Source organism: Pantherophis guttatus, chromosome 1, assembly GCF_059756535.1.
Source record: "Pantherophis guttatus breed Tessera chromosome 1, ASM5975653v1, whole genome shotgun sequence".
In the NCBI taxonomy this organism is placed as follows: domain Eukaryota; kingdom Metazoa; phylum Chordata; class Lepidosauria; order Squamata; family Colubridae; genus Pantherophis; species Pantherophis guttatus.
The window spans coordinates 69,190,049-69,211,965 of record NC_142063.1 but is presented as its reverse complement, the minus strand read 5'-3'; the positions used below and the strand labels follow the sequence as shown (position 1 = coordinate 69,211,965).

At 36.1% G+C, this 21,917-nt stretch overlaps 1 protein-coding gene across 4 annotated transcripts in view; it reads right to left on the bottom strand.

Annotated features, from left to right (window-relative positions):
* Positions 1 to 1,883: 1,883 nt before the first annotated feature.
* MAPKBP1 (mitogen-activated protein kinase binding protein 1) overlaps positions 1,884 to 21,917 on the bottom strand; it is a 131,238-nt gene continuing 111,204 nt past the window's right edge. For 3 of the 4 annotated variants that reach the window (XM_034417791.3, XM_034417793.3, XM_034417792.3), the window contains 9 exons: positions 21,420 to 21,656; positions 20,928 to 21,097; positions 20,275 to 20,411; positions 16,345 to 16,524; positions 15,658 to 15,733; positions 14,425 to 14,726; positions 12,297 to 13,205; positions 7,639 to 7,724; positions 1,884 to 6,381 (listed from right to left, as the gene is read on the bottom strand). In XM_034417791.3, coding sequence (XP_034273682.2) covers positions 6,085 to 6,381; positions 7,639 to 7,724; positions 12,297 to 13,205; positions 14,425 to 14,726; positions 15,658 to 15,733; positions 16,345 to 16,524; positions 20,275 to 20,411; positions 20,928 to 21,097; positions 21,420 to 21,656 — 2,394 coding nt within the window. In that variant the 3' untranslated portion in view covers positions 1,884 to 6,084. The remainder of the gene's footprint in view (positions 6,382 to 7,638; positions 7,725 to 12,296; positions 13,206 to 14,424; positions 14,727 to 15,657; positions 15,734 to 16,344; positions 16,525 to 20,274; positions 20,412 to 20,927; positions 21,098 to 21,419; positions 21,657 to 21,917) is intronic. The other variant, XM_034417794.3, reaches the window with a different exon arrangement.

Sequence of the window (21,917 nt, the reverse complement as noted above, 5' to 3'; positions counted from 1 at the left end):
TTTCACACAATCCCCACAAGATAAAAACTGTCCAAAATTGTGTTGGATTTCAGGTTCTGCGGTTAGGTTCAGTATGAAGACAGAAGAGTCCTCAGCCCTAGAGACGCCTCATCACACAAGCACACCCCTGCTGGAAAAATTCTAATTAGGTTTCACTTGGCAGAAAAATGCCAAAAGCAAACCACAGTATACTAATATTGGTTCGAAGGATGCAGTTTCAGCTCACTCCCAAATCAAAGTAAACGTATATAATCATTAAAATATGCTTTTTGACAACCCAATTAAAATACTATCATCCCAATCCAGACCACAAATTCAATGGTGATTAAGGAGTATGTCTCATTTAGTTTACCTTAATCGCAGTGCATAATCCTGCCGAGTCCAGACTCACAATCACTTTTTGTATTTATTTATCAGGCTTGTATGCTGCTCATCTCACTGAAGTTGACTCTCCTATCCATTACCATAGGTAAGGGTTTATTTGCAAAACATACAATGCAAATGTTGTAAAACATGCAGAGGCAAACATACAATATTCATAAAGTCACTTCTCGTGAGATGGGCAGCTATATATATTTAATTAATTTTATTATTATTATTATTATTATTATTATTATTATTATTATTATTATTATTATTTATTCAATTTATATACCGCCCTTCTCCTATTGGACTCAGGGCGGTGCACAGCCAAGGATAAAAACATACCAATACAAAATTTAAAATCAATTAAAAGAATTATACAGCTTTGGCCCACAATTTAAAACAGTCCAATTAAAACCCAATTTACACTTAAAAAGCTAAAAAGAGCTAAAAAGGGGGGGGGTGTCACGCCAGGCCTGCTTGATGGAAAAGAAAAGTTTTTAGGGCACGGCGAAAGGCCCGGAGATCTGGTATTCTTCGTATCTCCGGTGGCAAATCATTTCAGAGGGTAGATGCTGCCACAGAGAAGGCCCTCCCCCTGGGGGTCTCCAGTCAACATTGCCTGGCTGACGGCACCCTGAGGAGTCCCTCTCTGTGGGAGCGTACTGGTCGGTGGGAGGCTATCGGCAGCAGAAGGGCGTCTCGCAAATACCCAGGTCCGATGCCATGGAGCGCTTTAAAGGTGGTGACCAACACCTTGAAGCACACCCGGAAGACCACTGGAAGCCAATGCAGCTCGCGCAGGAGAGGCATCACATGGGAGCGCCCTCTTGCTCCCATAATCCCCCGTGCGGCCGCATTCTGCACCAGTAATTAATAAATAGTGCCTTTCAATCAGTCTTGACTCCTGCCAACTCCCAGGACAATACTCTACAGTTTTCTTGGCTAGATTTTTTGGAAGTGGTTTGTCACTGTTTCCTTCATAGGGCTGAGAAATAGTGACTGGCTGAAGATCACCTAGCTAAGTAGCTGAGGCAGGACTGGAACTCATAGTCTCTGAGTTTCTAGCCTAGTGCCTGAACCACTACTCCAAAGTGGTTCTCCTGAGCAGTATTGTGGAATCAAAGTATTTTCTGTAGCAAAACTATAACTATTACTACAATTACTACCATCTATACCATATTAGTACACAAGAAAATATGTAAGTCTTTCTGTATACAGTACATTTGTACTAATATTTCTTCCCATTGTAGCTAAATTGGCTAACAGATTATTGCTGAAACATATGGAAAAACAATTGGCTCAGTTTACTAAGAGGGTTGACCTGCAAAATGTACATTTGCACATACTGCACAGGAAATTGATTTATAGAACAATAAGTAGTGATAAGTTAAGGAACTTTTGCCTGTTTTCTCAGTTCAAAATTACTGGGGGAAATATAGCATATTCCACTTTATTTTGTAGCCCCACTGAGTTCATCAATTGCCTTAACAAAATCATAGTAAACAATAGCATGAAAGTAAATTTGTAACAATAAATTTCTTTATTGAAATTTAGACATTGAATACAAATGAATGCAGAATTAAAAATACCCCCCCCAAAGTCGCTCACAGTGCAAATCCCCAACAACCATTAAAACAATTTTCAAATAATTAAAAAAGGACATTGTAAAAGGTTCATATTCCATTAAAGTCAAGATACAAAACACAATTTATAAATAAGAAGGTTTAGGGTTGTTTTCTCCTTTGAAACAAGTGTAAAATAAAAAGGGAGTGTTGAAAGAACACAGATAAAAGCTATCTGTACCCTAGATTTAAAGATACATTGTGTAGACATGGCTTACTGTATTCCTAATTTACAGCAGGTTAGCCCAATATATAAGCAGCCCAGCTTCAGCTTATTATTTACAAATAATACAGGATATTCTTTTTTTTAATCTAGAGAAATAACAATTTAGCCAGCAGTACCCAAAGGGACATACAGTAGCTGCTCTGCATTCTGAATATGTCATATTTTAAATATTGGATTCTGTAGATCCAGTGGCTGAGTGTACATGACAATGTTATTTATGTTTTAAAACACTGTCCTCAGTGTTGGCTGGTTCTTTCTTTGGGATCAATAAGTTCTGGATCACTGGAGTGAAAAGGAGAAGTGAATAAGCCCCAATATCAAAAAGATGTTTATACAAAAAAGAAAACAAGTACAGGTACGTAACAGGACATTCAAATGTAGAAATACCAGATACATATATCTATAACTGGTGTGCACATATTTCAGCCTTTGAAAGTTTTCCTGTGTTTCTATAGAAACAGGGATAGGTCTCATTTGCATGCACAGTATTTTTTTTAATAAAGGCTATCTTTGAAAAGAGAAATAGTATAAGAAATTTTAAATCACATTAAGAAACATTTCAGAAAACACAGAGACAATATGCAAATATGACATCAGAAATGGATCTTTTATAGTTTCTCTTTGAGGTTTTTTTTTTAATATGTAGAAATTGCATGCATACATTAAAAACAGTAGAAATAGCAGATTGAAATACTGCATTTGTATTTTTCCTCTCCCTAGATAACATGTTGAAGTTTCCTTAAAGGGCTAATGGACATCCATAATAACACCAGAAAAGCTGCATGCAGTTGAAAACAAAAGTATGCTAGCTGACATTTTACTGTCACAAATCTTATAATCTAACTTTTTAAAAAGCAATGCTCCAAAGTTTACATTTGAATTACTATAAGTCTACTAAGGTGCCACCAATGACTAAAAAGTGTATTTTACATCAAGTATTTTCCATGGAGAATATGTAGACTTTTCTCCTGGTTCTTCCTGACCGCATAGAGAAAATAAAGGAGGTCAGAATCTCATGGAACTCAAATGGCTTTGAGAAATTTTATTGACTGAGAATATTCCTTCCCCATGCCCAAATCATACGTATTAGTGGGAAAATAAAGGGTACTTCAAAAGACAAACATATCTCAATTTTTAATTATGAGCTCATTTACATTATTGTTTAATTGCTAACCCTACTTACAATGTCTCTCTTCCATTCCAGAACTTTTTCATTCTATTTCACTCCTTGAATCAACTGATTCTCAGTCGTATAACTTTTCTAGAAGCCTTCAGTATGCCTTTAAACAAAATATTAGAAATTACAGGCCTATCCATTCCTCCTTAAATATCTACTTACTCAAGACTCACAAAACTACAGTTCTAGTTCACATCCAAGTCCCTATCTGTATTACAGTATTTTCCTACTTGGGTCTATGAAAATAAATAGGTCCTGATATAAGAATAACACAATGAAACATATTCACTGGAAACTGCTTTGAAATTAACAGGGGTTTTGATGTTGCCTCTTATCCAAGGCAGTCCCTGATTAATCATTACTTGTTAATGCTTGAGGTATAAATTATCAGCAAGTTGATTTTATTTCCAAAGACATTTGAAAGTTTGACCCTGTCAAGGTTGAATAGACATTCTGAATTTCTCATTGTTCATGCCACAGGATATCTGGAAGCATGACTTCTTTACCTGAGTGCATGTGTTCCAGCATAGGAAAGATTCCTGAGCATTGAACACTTTTTACAGTCTAGATATGAACAGGAAGAAGATATTTTGGCTATTATGACATTTCCCAACATGGATGTGTAGAAAAAAGCCACCTTAATTTTCACTTAAGTTAAGAGTATATTCCAGCAGTCTATCCTTAGCAATAAGACTCTTTTTCTTGTGTCTCTAGATTCAAGCATCTATAGCTGGAAGAAAAAAGCTCAGTTTTAAGAAGTGTGTCAACTATCATTCAAATCTATTCAGAGAATTATCTAAACAAATCCAGAAATGACATAATTAAACAGCACTAACTGCTCCAAGTCCCCAGCCTTGGAGTTCAATGGACAGCCAAAACGGGAACAGCTCTGCAGATTTCTTTAACGCTGCAGTGGTGCTGGATGAAAGCTAATGAGATTCAGACAAAAAGCTATACCACAGGTGGCCAGCTATCTGGAGCAATGAAGACAGATGTTCACATGACAGTTTACAAAATGCAAGTACAAAAGCCACTCAGGAATATCTAAATCAGCCTATTTCACCATGGTATCCTCTAGATTGACTATGAGCGCAAATCTTCAGAATTTTAATTTGGACCATACCGGCTAAGAATTCTCAACAAAGTTGTTTTAACCTCAACAAAACTAGGAGGCAGAAGATGGAGGCTAGGCTACAACAGTGAAGCCATTTATTAAAATGATCAGATCACCAGTAAGAAACACTGCTATTCTAACCTGAGAGAGTAGTATTAAAGTTTTATAACTTTATTGTTTTAAAAAGGTTTCTTTTTTATCAGTGAATACTTCAGACATGTTAGGATTAATAATTCAATACAAAGGGTACTGTAGCTAAAAGGATGTAGTAGATCTGCACTTACTTTCCTTCTTTGTTTGAACAAAGGCTAATTGATACGGAATTGGAGAAGTCTGGTATAATGTAGAACACAGTAAGCTTTAGTTATGTTCCAGTGTAAGGGAGGAAAGGAAATAGAATAGTAATGTCATAGCAATCAGTATTTCCTGAACACTCACACTTGGATTGTTTTCAGATTTCAGCCATAGACAGAGAAAAGGGATCTCTTTTTTGGGAAGTTAGGAATATCTGAAGCTTTCCCAGAAGTTGTATTGATTACAAGCTTTCATCACTCTGTTCTGTGACTGTTTTATGACACTACCCCTTCCCCATCATATCAACTTTTCTACATTTCTATATCCACAAAAACAGAACAGTGCTAATATCATGAGTCCAGTAGCTGATGCCACTGACATAACCCAGCTGTAAGAATTTTTAAAAAATGGATAGTTATTCAACTGCATCAATTTGACTCTGATGGATATGGTTTTACATAAAACCTGAGAAACGTACAACTATTTTTTAACTACAGGTTTAAAAAGCCTTTCTTTTAACCAACAAGCTTTGTAACAAATCTCTGGACGTAGAACCAAAGGATAGGTGATTTGTGGAAACAAATGTCAATGAAAAATAGAGCACAGGATTTTCTTTAAACAGAAAACAGAAGCAGAATGATCATAATGCTGAATACAAAATTAAAACATATTGGCATAATAAAGAGGAACAAGGAAGCAAAAATCAGTAATGCAGGCTACAGCAGAAAGCAGTTCTATAACCTACCTGCTGTCCATCAATATATTTACTATATCAAATCTCTCACACTATAAATGTGGAAAAGATGTCAAAATAACCATAACTACAAAACCCAGGTAAAAGTTTCAGAATTATAATCGTAAAAATAAATTAATAAATAACAGTTGTAATAGTCTATGCCTAGTTTGAGATAACACTGCAGAGGGACAAAGCTATTTCAGCTTGATCTCATTCTATTAAGTCAGCAGTTTTAGGCTGGGCCATTCCTGGACCACTGACCATTGACCAATTCTCTTTAATTGCTAGAATGGTTTTTAAGCCAAATATTTCTTATAACACTCTTCGTGGAGGAGATAGGCACAAGGAGATTAGTACTGTGACCAGCACATTTTAAAAAGTTGTGGACAGAACTGTTTCTGTTAAAAGAAAAGATATTTGCCCATTGGATTAAAAAAACACCCCAAAGTGTTATTTCAAGTTGTCAATATGATAATGATCCATCAGTTTTTGTCCATTGTGTATGGTTCTTAGCATTCCATTAAAAGTGTTTGTTGTTGAAAACTATATTTAAAGTTTTTTATCCATACGTCGTTCAACAGCTTGTAGCAGTAACTCTGAGTATTGTTCCAACAAGGCAAGAGTTTGGTCATCTCCAAAGTGCCGAGGGCTAGGTAAAGTTTCACCACTGCCCTCCCCTAATGGCATTCCAACTATATTTTGTGGTTGCATCAGTTGATCTTTCTTCCTTTGAAGTCCATTGCCATCTTTCAGGGAATCCAATTCTTTTTTCATCACAGAGAAAGTTTCAGTCAACAGACCTGAAATCTTATCTTTATCAGGTGAAGATTCCATATCAGTAGATACCTGAAAAAGAAATGCAAACAGATTTGTTTTAGAGCTAGGTTTATTATATTAGAAAAGTAAAGGAATAAACAAAAGCTATTAGCAGTAAATCCTGTGTTGCAAGATTATCACTTGTAATCATAGAAGAGTGTTTAAAACTCAAATCACCCTTCCTCAATCTGGGCATTCTTCAGTTATATGGATTTGGGGGTGGGGGAGAGATTGACTACCAAAATTGCTTGCTTTTTTTCTTCTCCTCCCACTCCTCACAGAGCAGAGAGATTGGAGAAAAATAGACTTCAAAAGAATACTGTAATACTGTCTATGGGTCTGAGCTCCAGGCTGCCACATGATTGCATTGCTTTTGATGTAGAAAAGAGCAAAGAGCTCACTCCCTTGAAGTCCCTCTTCAATCTCATTGGTCTGCAGATGAAGGAGAAAGGGAAAGATCAGAGGAGAGGAGGAGAAGGGCAAGGAGAGATTGCCTACTTGCTTTTCCCCCCCTCCCCACCCTCTTGCAAAATGGAAAGATTGGAGAGAAAGAGATTTCAAGAGAGTATTGTAAACTGTTTGTATAGCATGCCCATGACCCCCAGCTCGAGGCTCCAGACTGCTGGCACAGTCACATTGTCTTCAATGTACAGAAGAACCAACAGCTTTCTTTCTTGCAATCCATTTTCTCTTCAGTCTCTCTGTTCTACAAGGGGAGAGGGGAAACAAAGGGTAGGCAGAAGGCAACATGTACTGACTGTAATTGCATTCACATGATGGAGGGATCCCTTCAATGGTCATAAATGGCCATAAATGGCCCATAAAATTATTTCTTCAACACTGTCATAACTTCCAGTGTTCACTGAATGAATGATTGAGAGCTACCTGTAATCATTTTAAAAACAACTATATTTGTCTTCTTCCTCTTCTGATGAATTTTAAAAATCAAGCCAAACAAATGCATTTCATGATGCTTCTGAAACGTCTTTGGTCACTTGCAAGTAAAGAAAAAGTAAGGAGCTGCTAAAGTCTTATGAATACATAATTATAATACATATTTTGGCCTTCAGCTATAGCTGGTCAGCAGCTTGAAATTCTTTCAGCTTACCTTCTGGTTTGCTAGTGTGGTTACATCTGGTTTCTAATCACATACAAGAACAAGAACAGATGTCTGCTATTTAATGGATTTTTTTTTTTTGCTCCTATTCTTAGCTATATATTTCTGAATTAATAAGTTAGTTTTATACATAAGCAGTTAGATCTAACAGAAACAAAGGGGTGACTTACCAGGTGATATATCTGGATGGCCTTACGCATACTGTCCTGGAGCTCAGACACTACGTGCTTGCATTGCTCAACACTGATTGAAGAACCTGGTAGTGTGGTGGAACAAGAGAACATAAATATTGAACAGAAGTATAATTTCAGTCTGCCCTATGATTCACTACTGAAAAGTACTACTAAAGTTATGCAAAATCATATCAGTTTTGGAGAAGTCACTGATTCTTGAATATTCACAATGTGAAGCATTTGATTATCATTACAATTCATGAAATGTATCTTAATGCAAACATTGTAAATTAATTTGATTTGTCAAAGAAAGAATGCTGAAGCGCTAATTAGGCCTATCCACAACCAAAGTTGCTTTGCCTTTGTTTCCTTTCCATCAATAGGCATATCCAAAATAGTAAAACAGTTATTTCTCAAAAAAAAAAAAGGGGGGGGGATAGTTTTTAAAAAGTGCAAGAATAATGTGGATTGTTTAGGTTTGGCTTAGCCAGTTCAATCTGAACCTGCCAGACTTTGGTTAAACAGCTATAATTACAATCAGTGATCCTAATCTAAAAGACTGTTCCCAATTAAAAGAAGAAAGAAGTACATCATAGCTATCTGAAATTTGAGAAATTAATCATTTATACTTTAATTCATATAATCCCCAAAAGCATCTTTGACTTACTGAGAGGGATACAATTTAAGGTAGTTATGGTTATGGAAAGTCTATTTTAGCATTACGTCACTTTCTTGCAAGTATTAAAAGGCAAGTTTAACTTTGGTTGCTTGCTTAGCTGCCATTCCACTAATTAAGCATAGTCAAACATGTAAAAGTATGTAACGACACACAATGAGACACAATAAATGACATAAAAAGGGATAGACATACACATTTGCATAAGCGTTTATGGCCTGACAAAGATAACATTAAAACCCACCAAAAATCCTTCTGTAATTAAAAATATATATTTTTAAGCAAAAGAACTGCAAGAATTGAGTGCATTCAAGATAAAGTCTTCCTCAACTCATGCACCTGATAACCACACAAATGTATACAATTTGGCAAAGATCTAACCATTTCCTTCTTTGGGATTTTTTATTCTCTGTTTTCCAACCTATCCTACAAACCTGGGATTGCCACATTCAAAAGTCAACACAAGCTAATATCTGAGTTCCTTTCATTCTTCACATTCTTGTTAATTTACAGTATGAATAATCTCTATAATCTTGTTAATTATTCTTCCTGAATGAATTATGAACCATTCTCTTTTCATTACAAGTGCAATTCTCCCATTATTATATATTTACATTGCTGTTGAAATCAATCAATGCTAATGCAGATGTATGGACATGTTGCTTATGGTATGTAAGCACTCCAGAATTCTTAGGTGAATGATGTACAAGACTTCAGAATTAATGGCAATGAATTTTCAGCCATGAAGAGCAGATGGCCATTGTGATGACCATACTTCATCTCCCATGTTATTTTCTTCCATAATGAGAAATGTGTGCACAATTGGTAGATGGAAAAGAACTGAAAGCAGATATTAGATAACTTTTCCCAAGGCCCAAAGTTGCATGCAAGCCATTAGTAAAATATAAAATGACACTCACTCCTGCCCTCAAAAATCCTTTGTTCTAATGTGATTGAGCAATACAATTTATGTGAGACATAATTTCAAGGAAGGAGTTTCTATAGCAAAATGTGAAGCCTATTACAGCATTAAAAAGAGTGCTTCACTGTTTGCTCTTGATATTTTATGGAATAGCATTTTATTAAGTTGATTTAATTGTGTTGTTGTATTAATTGATATTTTTAATGAAGCTTTATTGGTTGCTATAAAAGCGCTTTAGAAATGGATGGTCAAAAATGAATACTGTTTTATAATACATCTGTTATTCCCTACCAATATAACCACTTTATTCAAATTGATGAATAAATTATTTCTGGTTAAATCCATTGTAAAGAGGACTTAGACATGTCTTTGTCAGTGAAACTGCTTTGGTTGCCCTGTGAAATCATCTTTGCTGCAAGGAATTCAAGGACAGAGCTGCCATATAACAGCTTTCAGTATTACTGACCACAATATCCTTCTGGAAAGTTTAAATTGGGTATGTGTCGAACACACTAACATTGCTTTTGCTCATGTTTGGATGTTATGCCATCTGGGAGATTCCTGCTTAATACTATACAATATTATTAACACTACAGCAGCACTGTATCTTGCTGTTTAACAATTATATTAAATTGCTGGACGATTCAAAGGTTTAGAATAAAGTGCTAGCAGTTTTCTGAGGCCACCACAGCTTTCTCTTCTTCATCAAGTTCAGATGTGGTAGGAGAAATGTCTGACCATGGAACTGAATGAAATGGAATAAGAGCCAAAAAAACAAAATTCAGGTCCTGTTCATGAACTGATTTGTCTTGGTAAAGGTTATTCAATCTGTTTGAGGAAATCTACCACGTTTCCCTGAAAATAAGACCCTGTCTTATATTTTTTTGAACCCTGAAATAAGTGCTTGGCCTTATTGCCATGCACTCAAAAGCTCGATTGCGCTTATTATCAGGAGATGTCTTATTTTGGGAAAACAGGGTAGATGATTGCATTCATTGCTTGGGAATACTTCTAGATCTAATTTTGTCTTTAGAACAAGTAAGAGTAGCAGCTAGTGGGGGGTAAATTTGCCCTCGACCTCAAATTTTGGCACTTGTTAACTAATTTTTTATATTTAAATTATTCAGATTATGTCTTATTTATTTGTGACCAGGTCTAATTTTACTTGAGAGATGAGATAACCTTATGTCAGTTAATACAGGGTATGCTGCTCTCTCATCTTAGTTACTGCAAATCTCTGTATAAGGGGCAGCCAAAAACTTCCAATTAAAGAGGAATACTCAGTGTAGCTGGTATTAAAACATGCCAGCATTTTATCCTTTTTATTGCTTTCTAATTAATTTCCTATCTTAATTCAATGTGTTGGTTAACATATAAAGCATTTTACAACCTACAGTTTTGGAAGGAATGATTATCTCAATTTCATACTCAAACCAAGAGATGATATACACAGTTGGCTTTTTAGGATTGGACTCAAGTGCTCTACAACTATTTTGTATATAAGACACAGAGTTTATTTTGTTGAATTTTCAATGCTAAAGAGATTAAATTGGTATCATTTTCCTATTTTCATTTCAGTTGTGTAAAATTGCTCTTCAAATGTTACCACTAGAAGAGAATATTTGTAGCTCAGGGTTCAACTGTACAATAGTGACTGTGTGAAATTACAATGGCACTGAAAAAAAGTGATTTATGACTGTTTTTCACACTTATGACCATTGCAGCATCCATGACCATAGTCATGTGATAAAAATTCAGACACTTGGCAACTGACTCATATTTATGATGGTTGTAGTGTTTCAGGGTCATGTGATCACCTTTTGCAACCTTCTGACAAACAAAGTCAATGGAGAAGCCAGATTCACTTAACAACCATTTTGCTAACTTAACTGCAGTGATTCATTTAACAAATGTGACAAGAAAAGTCATAAAATGGGACAAAACAAATGTCTCGCTTAGCAACAGAAATGTTGGGCTCAATTATGGTCATGAATCCAACAGAAAAACCTGTATTACAAAAGACACTTAATTTCCTGCAGGTGGGTTTTCTGCTAGCATAGAGGAATCTTCTCCTTTCTCCATGTATATATGCCCAAATCTGCTCCTGAGAATCTCTCATCTTTTTGGAACAGATTTTGGGAATGTATTCTGCAGGGTGGAAGATTATCAATGGACAAATCTTCATCTCTTGCAAACTTTTCTGTACCCCGCCCCCCCTTCCCCCATATTTCATTCTCCTACTGTATGAGCCATGGTGGTTAGAATGCAGTACTGTGGGGTACTTCTGCTGACTGCGGGCTGCCAGCAGTTTGGCAATTCGATTCTCACCTGCTCAAAGTTGTCTCAGCCTTCCATCCTTCCGAGGTTGGTAAAATGAGGACCCAGATTGTTGGGGGCAAAATACTGACTCTGTAGAACCACTTAGAAAGGGCTGTAAAGCACTATGAAGCGGTATATAAGTCTAAGTGCTATTGCTATTGCTACTGCTACTGCTACTGAAACTTAAAAAGCTTTGGAATTTTTGGAATCTATCCTTTAAATTCTAGATGTTACTTTTTTTTTTCTTCAGCAGCAATGGTTACTATCTCACAAAGAATTATTATTATTATTTTTGGCCAATTGTCTCATGTTTCTTACACTGCTTAAGTGTTAGCACACAGTATCAGAAACGCTGAGAATTTAATTCTGTAAGTTCTGGCAACATTGGGCATAAAATGCTATTTTCCACAATGCAGAACATTACTTAAAAGCTTTGTTGCTTGCTTTTACCCCTATTCTTAACTTCCCTTTTGAAGAAGAAAAACATGAGAGCTGTAACATTTGCATGCACCAAAGCAAAATGTAAGTAAAAGGGGAAACAGAAATAGAAAAAAAATAACGTCAGATGTCGTTAAATAATGTTAAATGTCTCACCACTGAAATGATGGCTTATGGAACGGGACAGTGCAGACAGGACAAGACAATCAAAAGCTAGATGGAAAGAAACATGATGGAACAGAGAAGCAAAGGACAGAAGGGGGGGTGCGGGAAAGGTAGGAGATGGATATCTGTGCACACCTGAATCCTTTCCAAGGCTTTTTGCATTTGTAGGAGACCTTGGCCCACTTTCTTCATAAGAGCAATGCTCATTGTTAGCTGGCACATAGCTAACAGTGGCAACTTTGTCCCTGCATTCCAGTGGCAGTTTTTCTGAAGAAATCGGATGCAGTTCATCTGAAGGCTCTTTTCGCTTGGAATTAGTTACTCTTGGCTCAAGTTGGGTTTTGGACCTCAATTGTGTTTGGTTCTCTTTCAGAGCGTCTGCACAAGGACTCAAATAACTACTTTTACCAAGGCCAAGAGGTCCAGATGCTTGACTTTCCAATTTCAAGGCCCAGCCTTCAGGAAAAGACTGCTTCTTTTTCCCAACAGCACCAGGTGACTGAGGAGATTCTGGTCCTAGCACAGTTTTTGACTTTGTCTTTGGTGAGAAAGAAGCTAATATTGGTCTATCAGGTAGAGGCTTGGGGATGTCAAGGGTCAAATGGGCTCGACTAGATGCCAACTTGCTCTGAAAGGACTGGGGTGAAGAAGAGCTTGCAGTTTGCTGAAGAGAAGATTTCACTGGGCTGTTGTCTTTCACAAATGGCTTATTCTTCTCAATGTCCTCTAACAGATTTAATCTTGTCTTCTCTGATACTTGCGGGATGGTTTTCACTTCAATCTGGTTTTCTGAACTATCACCAAAGCACAGATTCTCTCCCACAGACACACTACGGGACATCTTGGCGATGAAACTTGTGGTAGGACTCATATAGGACTTTGGTTTTGCAGCTTTAATGTCTTTGGCTTGCAAAAAGCTGGAATTTTCCATCTTCAATAGTGTTGCAGAAAATGTCTGACAATGGTTAGATTTTGGCTCCTTCTCACCTATGATTAGTGCCTGAGGTCGTTGCCTGACAGACAGCATCACACCAGGAATTTTATCTGTAGAAATGGAATAAATAAATGCACACAACTGGTCTGGAGCAATTTGTGCAGTCAGAATTAAAATAGCTCCAGCTTCTAAATGTAATTATTTCACTTCAATTTCTGGAAGAAATAGTAAGCAAAATAACAATGTTATTTCAGTATTTTTGAACTATCACACTTTGTTCTACATAGTTTTTCTCTAAACATCATTACCTTAATTTCTGTTGGAAAATTTTAGACAAGAAATAGTGTTATATGTCCTTTTTGGGTCTTTTGCTCTGTGCAATTTGCAATAAACCAAGTTGCAATAACATATCTCCTTTAAGCAAAAAGTAGCCATAGAATAATAATCCCAGTTTGTTATTGCTAACACAGAATTTGTAATATTTATTCTGTGAGTAGTGCAAAATACTAAAAAAAATATAAATGCAGTCCCAAAGAACACATGTAATATGGGTAAAAAAAAAAAAGGCGAGATGCCAGTCCTAGACACTGACTTATTAGCAAGACATTCTGGATGCTTTAAAGTCTATTGGGCTAAACTCCTTTCTACAACAGAGAATTCAAAACCCTTTCAAGCTCAGCTCACCAGGGCAAAAAAGAAGGAGAAGCAGTTACTGTTTTCATTGCTTCTTCTCCTTTTTCTTTATTTCTTTATTTCTTAAAACTGTTTCCCTCCCACTGATGTCAAAGGAAGCAGGAGAAGGGAAATATATTCAGGGTTTCTGTAGGTCTCTCTGAATTCTGTTTCAAGAAAATGGGAGGATTGCCAAAATCTCATTCAGCACACCAACAGAATGCTGCCTGATCCATTCACTTTTCCCCACAATTGATAGGGAGGGAAGGGCAGCTAATATTTTCACTGGGCTTGGGGAGGGGGACACCTGAATGATTCCAAATCTTCTTTTCTGGGGGTAGATCTCTTTCCCACTCTTTTAAAAGAAAGATCTAGGTAATCTTTCCTTTCCTTTCAGGGCTCACTGGACTTGTAGCCTATTTTTTTAAAAAGCATTGAGTGTCAACTTGCCTCTTTTTGTCATCAGATGTAGGAATTAGCTTTCCCTTCTGATCAGTGGCTGCCCAACTCAACCCACCTCTGACACTGATCAGCAGCTACATTTTGCAGTGAGAACTTGTGATTTCTGAATGAAAACTTTAAGGATTTTCAGCCTCACAGACAGATTCCTGTTGTGGAGTCATCACTATAACCATTTCATAGAAAGCACTTCCTTACCATTATGAACAAGATCGTGAACTGATTGGGATTTCCGCAGCATCACTGCTCCATCACTATCTGGGAAAGACCCAACAGATCTTCCACGTCCTCTGTTGATCTCTACAGCAGACTTCCTTTTTTTCTGCATATAAAGTGACCTAATGGAATTAATATCATTTTGAAAGAAGCCGTTCTCTGTGGGCATGTCCTGATGGTCAAGCCCATTTTTCAGCAGTTCATTGGTAAGTTGTTTTGGCAAACCAGACCCTTCAGTAGATTTCTTATCCAGTACCAGCTTTGATGCAGAAAATGAGGGTTCCCTATGGAATTGAAGACAGGACAAGATATTTGATTGACAATTACATGCCATCATAACGTCACATTTCTACCATCTACTATTACATAGCATCATTACATTGCATTCTTGCCAACTACTATAAAATAGAGTAGTTCTATAAAGGTGTTTCCTAAGGTGATTAAATAATATTTAAGGCTAATTCTTTCCACAAAAAAACACTTTCTTATAGAACAGTTGCCAATAAGAACAGAAGCGCTAAACCTGCATGGCTGTATCTGACAGAATGATTTCGGGAAAAGAAGGAATTTGTACTATGCAAGGCATTGTAACTCTCTGTTATTATCAAAGTAATCTCTTAGTATGAGATAGTTGAGCTCTTACTGTGAGATAGTTAGGATGGCTATGTCTGACTAAATGATTTGATGAAAAGGAGGAAGTTGAAGCAAGTAAATCTGTTATCAGAGTAAGCTCTGCTTGACTTACTACAGGACATAGGCAGTTGTTCTGGTCTCTTGTATGCTGACAAAAAGAAAACCAAATGTTTCCCAAGAATATACACCTTTATCCAATACACAAAAACAATAAGCTTCACATTCCATCATGCATAATATTTCTATAATAAGATATGAAATATTCATGAAGCATTGAAGAGTAAGCATTTTTGTCCCTCGCCTAATGAAAACAGATTGGAGCTGATTAGTAAAGTAGAATGGACAGTATTTTTTTTTACCATTCAAGATGAATGAAATGCCAAAGTAAAATAAAATGCCTAAACAGCAAAGGCTAAATAGAATTTTAATTTATAAAAATGGTCTTCATTAAACCATAAATGGACTGTATCTATTCAGCCTAAGAAATAAATGCAGCTATAAAGTATCTTGATCAAACATGGCACCTTAGCTCGCCCTGTCTGAGCAAAGCTTGTTTTGCATTCATAAAAAATGGAACTCTACCTGAGTCCTGGAAACCGAGATAGAAACCGAGAAGAAATACTGTTTTCCATTCTCTCCAGGGTCCTACATGATCCATCTGTCATTTAAAAAGGAGGAAAAGTACTCAAATTAGGGATGAAAAGCTGCAGGGCATTTGGATATGAAATTTCAGCAAGAGAACCTTGACTTGGGTTTTTCTATTTTGCGTACAATGTACAAGAACAAAGATCCCTGGAATAGCATACTTTGCTTTGGACCCCACATATTACAAACTATTCCCTGAGTTCAATGGAACTTAATGCCACTGTTCTCAAGATTGCAAATTAATAGATAACTATTAGTTTCATCTTGACTAATTTATGGCCATAAACTACTATAACACTTTCCTCTAACATTAGGCAATTAAACTGTTTCTGTCTGGGCTTAGAAACTCTTATTTAAACCAGAGCATTAATCTTTTTTCATTTCACTGATCATGGTCTTAAGGCCATCTACTGGGAGACTAGTGGACTTCCTTTTGTAATTGGTTAGCCACCATGAGAATAGACTGCTGGATTAGATGATCCAGCAGGGCATCACTTATCCTCTTACAGACTGTATGATGAGGGGCATGAATCTACAGATTAATATAGAAAAGATTAAGGTACTTGTTCCTGACAGGGAAAATGGAGTTAACAGTTATAGATTCCATTAAATATACTAATGTACCCTTATCACTGTTACTGGCTAGAGTCTCAAAATGCTGCTTGAGGAACTTCTCTTGATCTGGAGTCGTGGGAACATCTCCATCCAATAATCCAGTGTTTACATCTTCCTCGTCTTCTTCACCCACTTGTTCATCCAAGTCTGAAGTGCCATCCACACTGAGAGGCTCTGTACTTTCAGAATCTGAAATGATACACATCATATGCAATTTATACAAGCATTATATCAGTGAAACTTGAAATAATATGTTGTATTAACAAAAAAAATTCTTGGCCCATTCCTCTGTAACAATCCTGGGCACATGGGAACGATATTATTATTGTTATTCTATTTTCCAAATATATATCACAGTATAATCAACTGAATGTTGATTCCAATGATTCCGAATTTAGCCAAGGACTTAAGAATCAAGGAATATAGTGTAATATGTTCACAGTTCCAAGTATTTCACAAAATTAGCCTGTCAAGTCCAATAAATTTAAAACTTTCTAAATAGTTTGGAAGTATATCAAGTTATAGTCATAATTGGCATGACAACTGATATTTTTCACCATAATCTTTTAAACCTCAATTTAAAAATCACAATATTCTGTTATTTTTCTCCAGTTGATTTTCATCCATTAAACTGTCTCTGGGTACTGCCCTATCAGTGAACCATATCTTTTTCCTATAAACAGTAATACCTGGTGTATTGTGTTTTTATGTGTCTACCAGTTTGAATTTTGAAAACCCACCAAAAGTTGATCTCACTTTGCAAAACTTTTCAGGCACAGGATCCCAATGGCATTTGTAAACAGCCAAATATTCTACATAAATTGCAATGGAGATTTTTTCCAACCCTATTATGATATCGTTTTTGCTCTGTGGAGTGTTTTTTTTACAGCACTAATAAGCACTATAATTTTAGGTTTACTTTTACGATATCATCATTATCCTCTCCCCTTTCTCTCCAAAGCCTTTTCCTTACAATGTTATACAAGAAGGGTTCAGTCTAGAGTATTAATTTTTCAGCTGACATCTATTGGTTTGCTTGCTCTTTTGGAAAAACAAGGAAGGGGAAAGCTATTCTTTGTCCTTACTTGAAGAAATCCTACACAGAGAAAGAAACGTTGCCCCCAAAGAATTAATTCACCTAACTTTAAATCTCATCCCCATAATAGTGTAATAGTTTCAGTAAACTTAACTTTCTCCATCCCATACATCTTGTCCTTTGAGTGAGCCTTGCCAGATCATTTTTTTTTTTCTATTCTCACACAATGCATCCACTCAAATTTAATTTTAAGGTCCTTGTCAAGCTGTTCTCCTAGACCCATTTTTCTATGGGTTTTTTTTTTATTGCATGTATAGATAATCTTTTCACCAAATAAACAGAGGACAAACAACAATTTCATTCTTAGAAACTCCATTTGGTCCCAAGTAGGTAGAAGTCCTAGCTTCCAGTTTTATTATTAGAATTTTTACATTTGCAATGCCATTATTTGCATCAATTGCATCATTATCTAATTTGGTTGTCTAGGTGGTCCTCATTTAATGACCACTTGTTCAACACCTGTTTGTACTTAATAATGGCATTGAACAAATGGTACTAAGTATCAGTCCTCATGCTTGTTGCAGCATCCCTGCAGTCACAATCCGGGCGCTTGGTGACTGGCTTGCAATTATGACATCACCGTGTCCCATGGTCACATGATCACCATTATTTTGTGACCTTCACTACCAGCTTCTGTCAAGCAAGGTCTATGGAAGCCAGCTGAAAATTGCAAATGGTGATCATGTGATATTGCATTTAACAATGGCATGGGATTTGCTTAATAGTGGCAACTGGAAGTGCCAGAACTACCATGGCTAAGTGATGCAGTCACATGATGTTGCACTTTATGACAAGGTCGCTTAGCAACAGGCATTCCAGTCTCCATTTTTTTAAAAAACTGCCAGAAAGATGTGATGAAATATCTGGTGTGATCCTGGTTCATCATTTAAAGCAAAAGAAAGATAGGGCAATAGCTCAAATCATTATAGATGAAAAGGATGAAATATATAAAACTTTAATGGATATAAACTGCATTTTTAAAACTTATTCAGAATGGTACAGAAAACCAAAAAATGTACTGAATGAAGATATAAATGCCATTTAAAATAAAGTTAACCTACCACAGTCAATACACAAAAACAACTTTTACTTGCTCATCTATCTGAAATAATTCTAAAAATGGCAAGAGGTAAAACACCAGCATTGGATAGATTCTCCATTGAGTGGTATAAAATATTTATAGATTTCTTGGTGCCTAAACTTTGTCAATTATATGAGGAGATATTTGATGAGGGAATCTTATCAGCAGCATTTAATCAGGCTTATATTACAGTTGTATCAAAAGCAGGTAAAAAGCATATTCGGTGTTCTAATTCATCCAATCTCATTAATTAACTTTGATAAAGTGATGTTAATAGCATTAGCAAATAGATTATAGATGGGGATATATTCATTATTAAGAATGACTAAGCAGGAGTTATAAAAACTAAACAAGCAACAGGTATTAGGTTAGTTATAGATTTAATAGATTTGAATAAATGTAAAAAATAAATTTGCAATCTTATCATTAGATGCTGAAAAAGCATCTAATCATTAGATGCCAAAAAAGCATTGGAAAAATATATGAACAATACAAGTTGTAGGAAATAGGTTAGGATTTCTTTTGGAATTCATAAATGGGATCAAGATACTATATGAGTCACCCATTCTAAAGTAAAGCATATTTTCTCCTACTTCTCTACTATTTTGAGGAACTAAACAAGGATGTCCACTTTCACACTCACTTTTTAATATCTACATGGAACCCTTGGCTTCTGCTATTAGATTTACGAAATAGTACTAACTCTGTTGAACACAAATTGGTTTCATTTGCCAATATTTTATTTCTAAATCTCATACATACTGTCCGAATGTTGATGCAGATGATATATGCCTTTAGTAAAATAGCAGAATATTCTATTAAGTGGCCCAAATCAGAATTGATGCCAATTGATGAAAATTTGGTTACTCATCTATTTAAGGAATATTAATTCTGTGTGTATTAAATATATAGATATATGTATATACCAAAAAATATAATTCAGTTAGTAGCATATAATATAAACAACATATAGAGTGAAAGTTTTCTTTATATATCAATAGATGAGAGACATTAAGCTTCAGTCTTTGGGGAAAGGTGAATGGTCTCAAAAGGAATGTTATTCCCAGATTAATTTATATTCTGAGAAGAATTCTAGTCTTTATATGCAGCAAATATTTTTAGAAAATATATTCTTCATTTAGTAAAACTTTTAATTAACCAAGAATATATACCATTATCTTATGGAGAATCAATATTTCCTTCAAATGTGCTCACACTTTAAAAACGTTATGGTGTCCATGCTATTTAATGCAGTCTAAGGTTAATTTCAGTTTTTGATCTGTTTGGGTAACTGATGTTGCAATTCCATTACATACTTTTTTCTTGAGCAAAGTTCCATAGGATAGAAAGATTACAGCTATACAGAGCTATTTATTTATTTATTTATTCATTTATTCATTCATTTATTTATTTATTTATTTATTTATTTATTTTAAATAAATAAATAATTTATTTATTGTTTGTTTGTTTGTTTGATTGATTGATTTATATGCCGCCCTTCTCCGGAGACTCAGGACGGCTTACAATGCATTAAGCTATAATTCTGCCTATGTAATATATGGTCTAGTGATTTTCCCAAGTATTTAGCACAGTAAATCAGATGCTGAATAGCAGTGAAGGGGACTTCAATTAAGCTTTTATCTGAGAACAATTCAAATGAAATTCAGAATTAAAAAGGTAATAGTTTAATCTGGAGTGGGTTTTGTGGCCACGACTTGAAGTAGAGGGTGGCTATGAGTTCAAATGATTTCAAAGGACTCACCTTCATTTGGACTTGATAGTCGACTGCTACTATAATCCACAGAACAAGCACTGTCGGGGCTGTGCTTATCTGGCCCCTCGTTGCTATTGTAGCCTCTACCCAGTTTTCCATGTGGAAGTGCTTTTACTTGGAAATCACTGTAAGAGAAAAGAAGAAATACAATGGTGCAGTTTAAGAAGCTGTTATCAGGCATACAGCCCTTCAATGCATACGGCAAGGCTATCTCCCATGGTTTCTGCCCATCTGGTAAAATCAGGCACAGTTGGTGCACTTCAGGTCTCTTGAACAATGCCAACTAACGACATCTAGAAAGCATGCCTTTTCTGTTGCAGTGCCTGACCCCTGGAATGATATCTCCCCTATTGATGAGAATAGAAGACCTCTGGAACGTCACTGGGAACAATAATATTCATATTCATATTGTTCCCGGTGATGTTCCAGAGGTCTTCTATTCTCATCAACAGGGTTACTGATGTGTTGCTATGTGGTTATTGTCCAAATGTTCTAGCTCCTTGTTCCCTTTAAAACCCCAAACCAATCAGAGTCATTCTGCTTTTGGGTAGCCTTCAAATCCAATCCAATCAATCAATCGGTAAGTAAATAAGTAAGTAAGTAAGTAAGTCAAAGCACAGAAACAAAAAATTCATTCTGACCTGCTGATATCAGCAGGAGGAAGATCATCTTGTTCTGGGTAAATGACACACTCTTCACTCTCTGAAGGTTCCATTTCTTGTGGGAAAATCCCTCCTTCACAGGACACAAGTCTAATCACTTGAGGTCGAAGGCAAGGCTGATTTTCTTCCAGAGCTGTGGAGCCTCCCTCCTGGAAAGGGAATCAAGTAGTGAAACACAATACCTGTATATGAGTAAAGCTACATGCAAGGTTTGAAACCTAGGATTAAGGAAACCACCTGACAAGAAAGGCATGATCTGATCTATCAAAATTATTTACATGGAGCATTTTACTAATGCTTTTATATGACTGTAGTCCTTTGTACTAGAGTTTCCAAAAACCAAAATGACAGGTGTCATTATAGAACAGCCCTTCCCTAATCATTTCCCCCCTGCCCCTCCCCCAATTTGACAAAACTAAGGAAGGTCCTGTTTTGGGGGCGGGATTCCCATTTGAGAAGGGGAATTCTTACTTTCTTGGCATAATTTGAGACACTGGGGTGTTCTTTGTGGTCATCTCCATTGCTGGCCTGGGAAAGAGAATCCTGACTAGCGGAACGAGACACTGAGAAAGACTCCAGTTGACGTAGATCAAGCATAGATTTAACAGTCATCTCTAAACTGCTCGTTGGCTGGGTCCAACGGCTCCGCTGCCGAGGCATCTTGCTCATGGTGTTTTCTGAACCCTGGATCATCGCCATTTCTTTTGCCTAAAAGTGGTAAAATGTTTATTAAAATATTCTAATGGTAAATCTGCTTAGGAAATTGCAATACTCCAGAACAACTAAAACAAAAGAAAAACAAAAATATAGGGCAGCCTTCTTCAACCTAAAAAGCTGCAGATATACCGAGATTAAAAGGTAGATGGCAGAGAATGATGTAAGATTTCTAAAAACAATGGAAAAAAGCTCTTCATTATTCATCTTTCGAACAGGAAAATGAAAAGGAACAATAGTTGTTTCTATGTACTT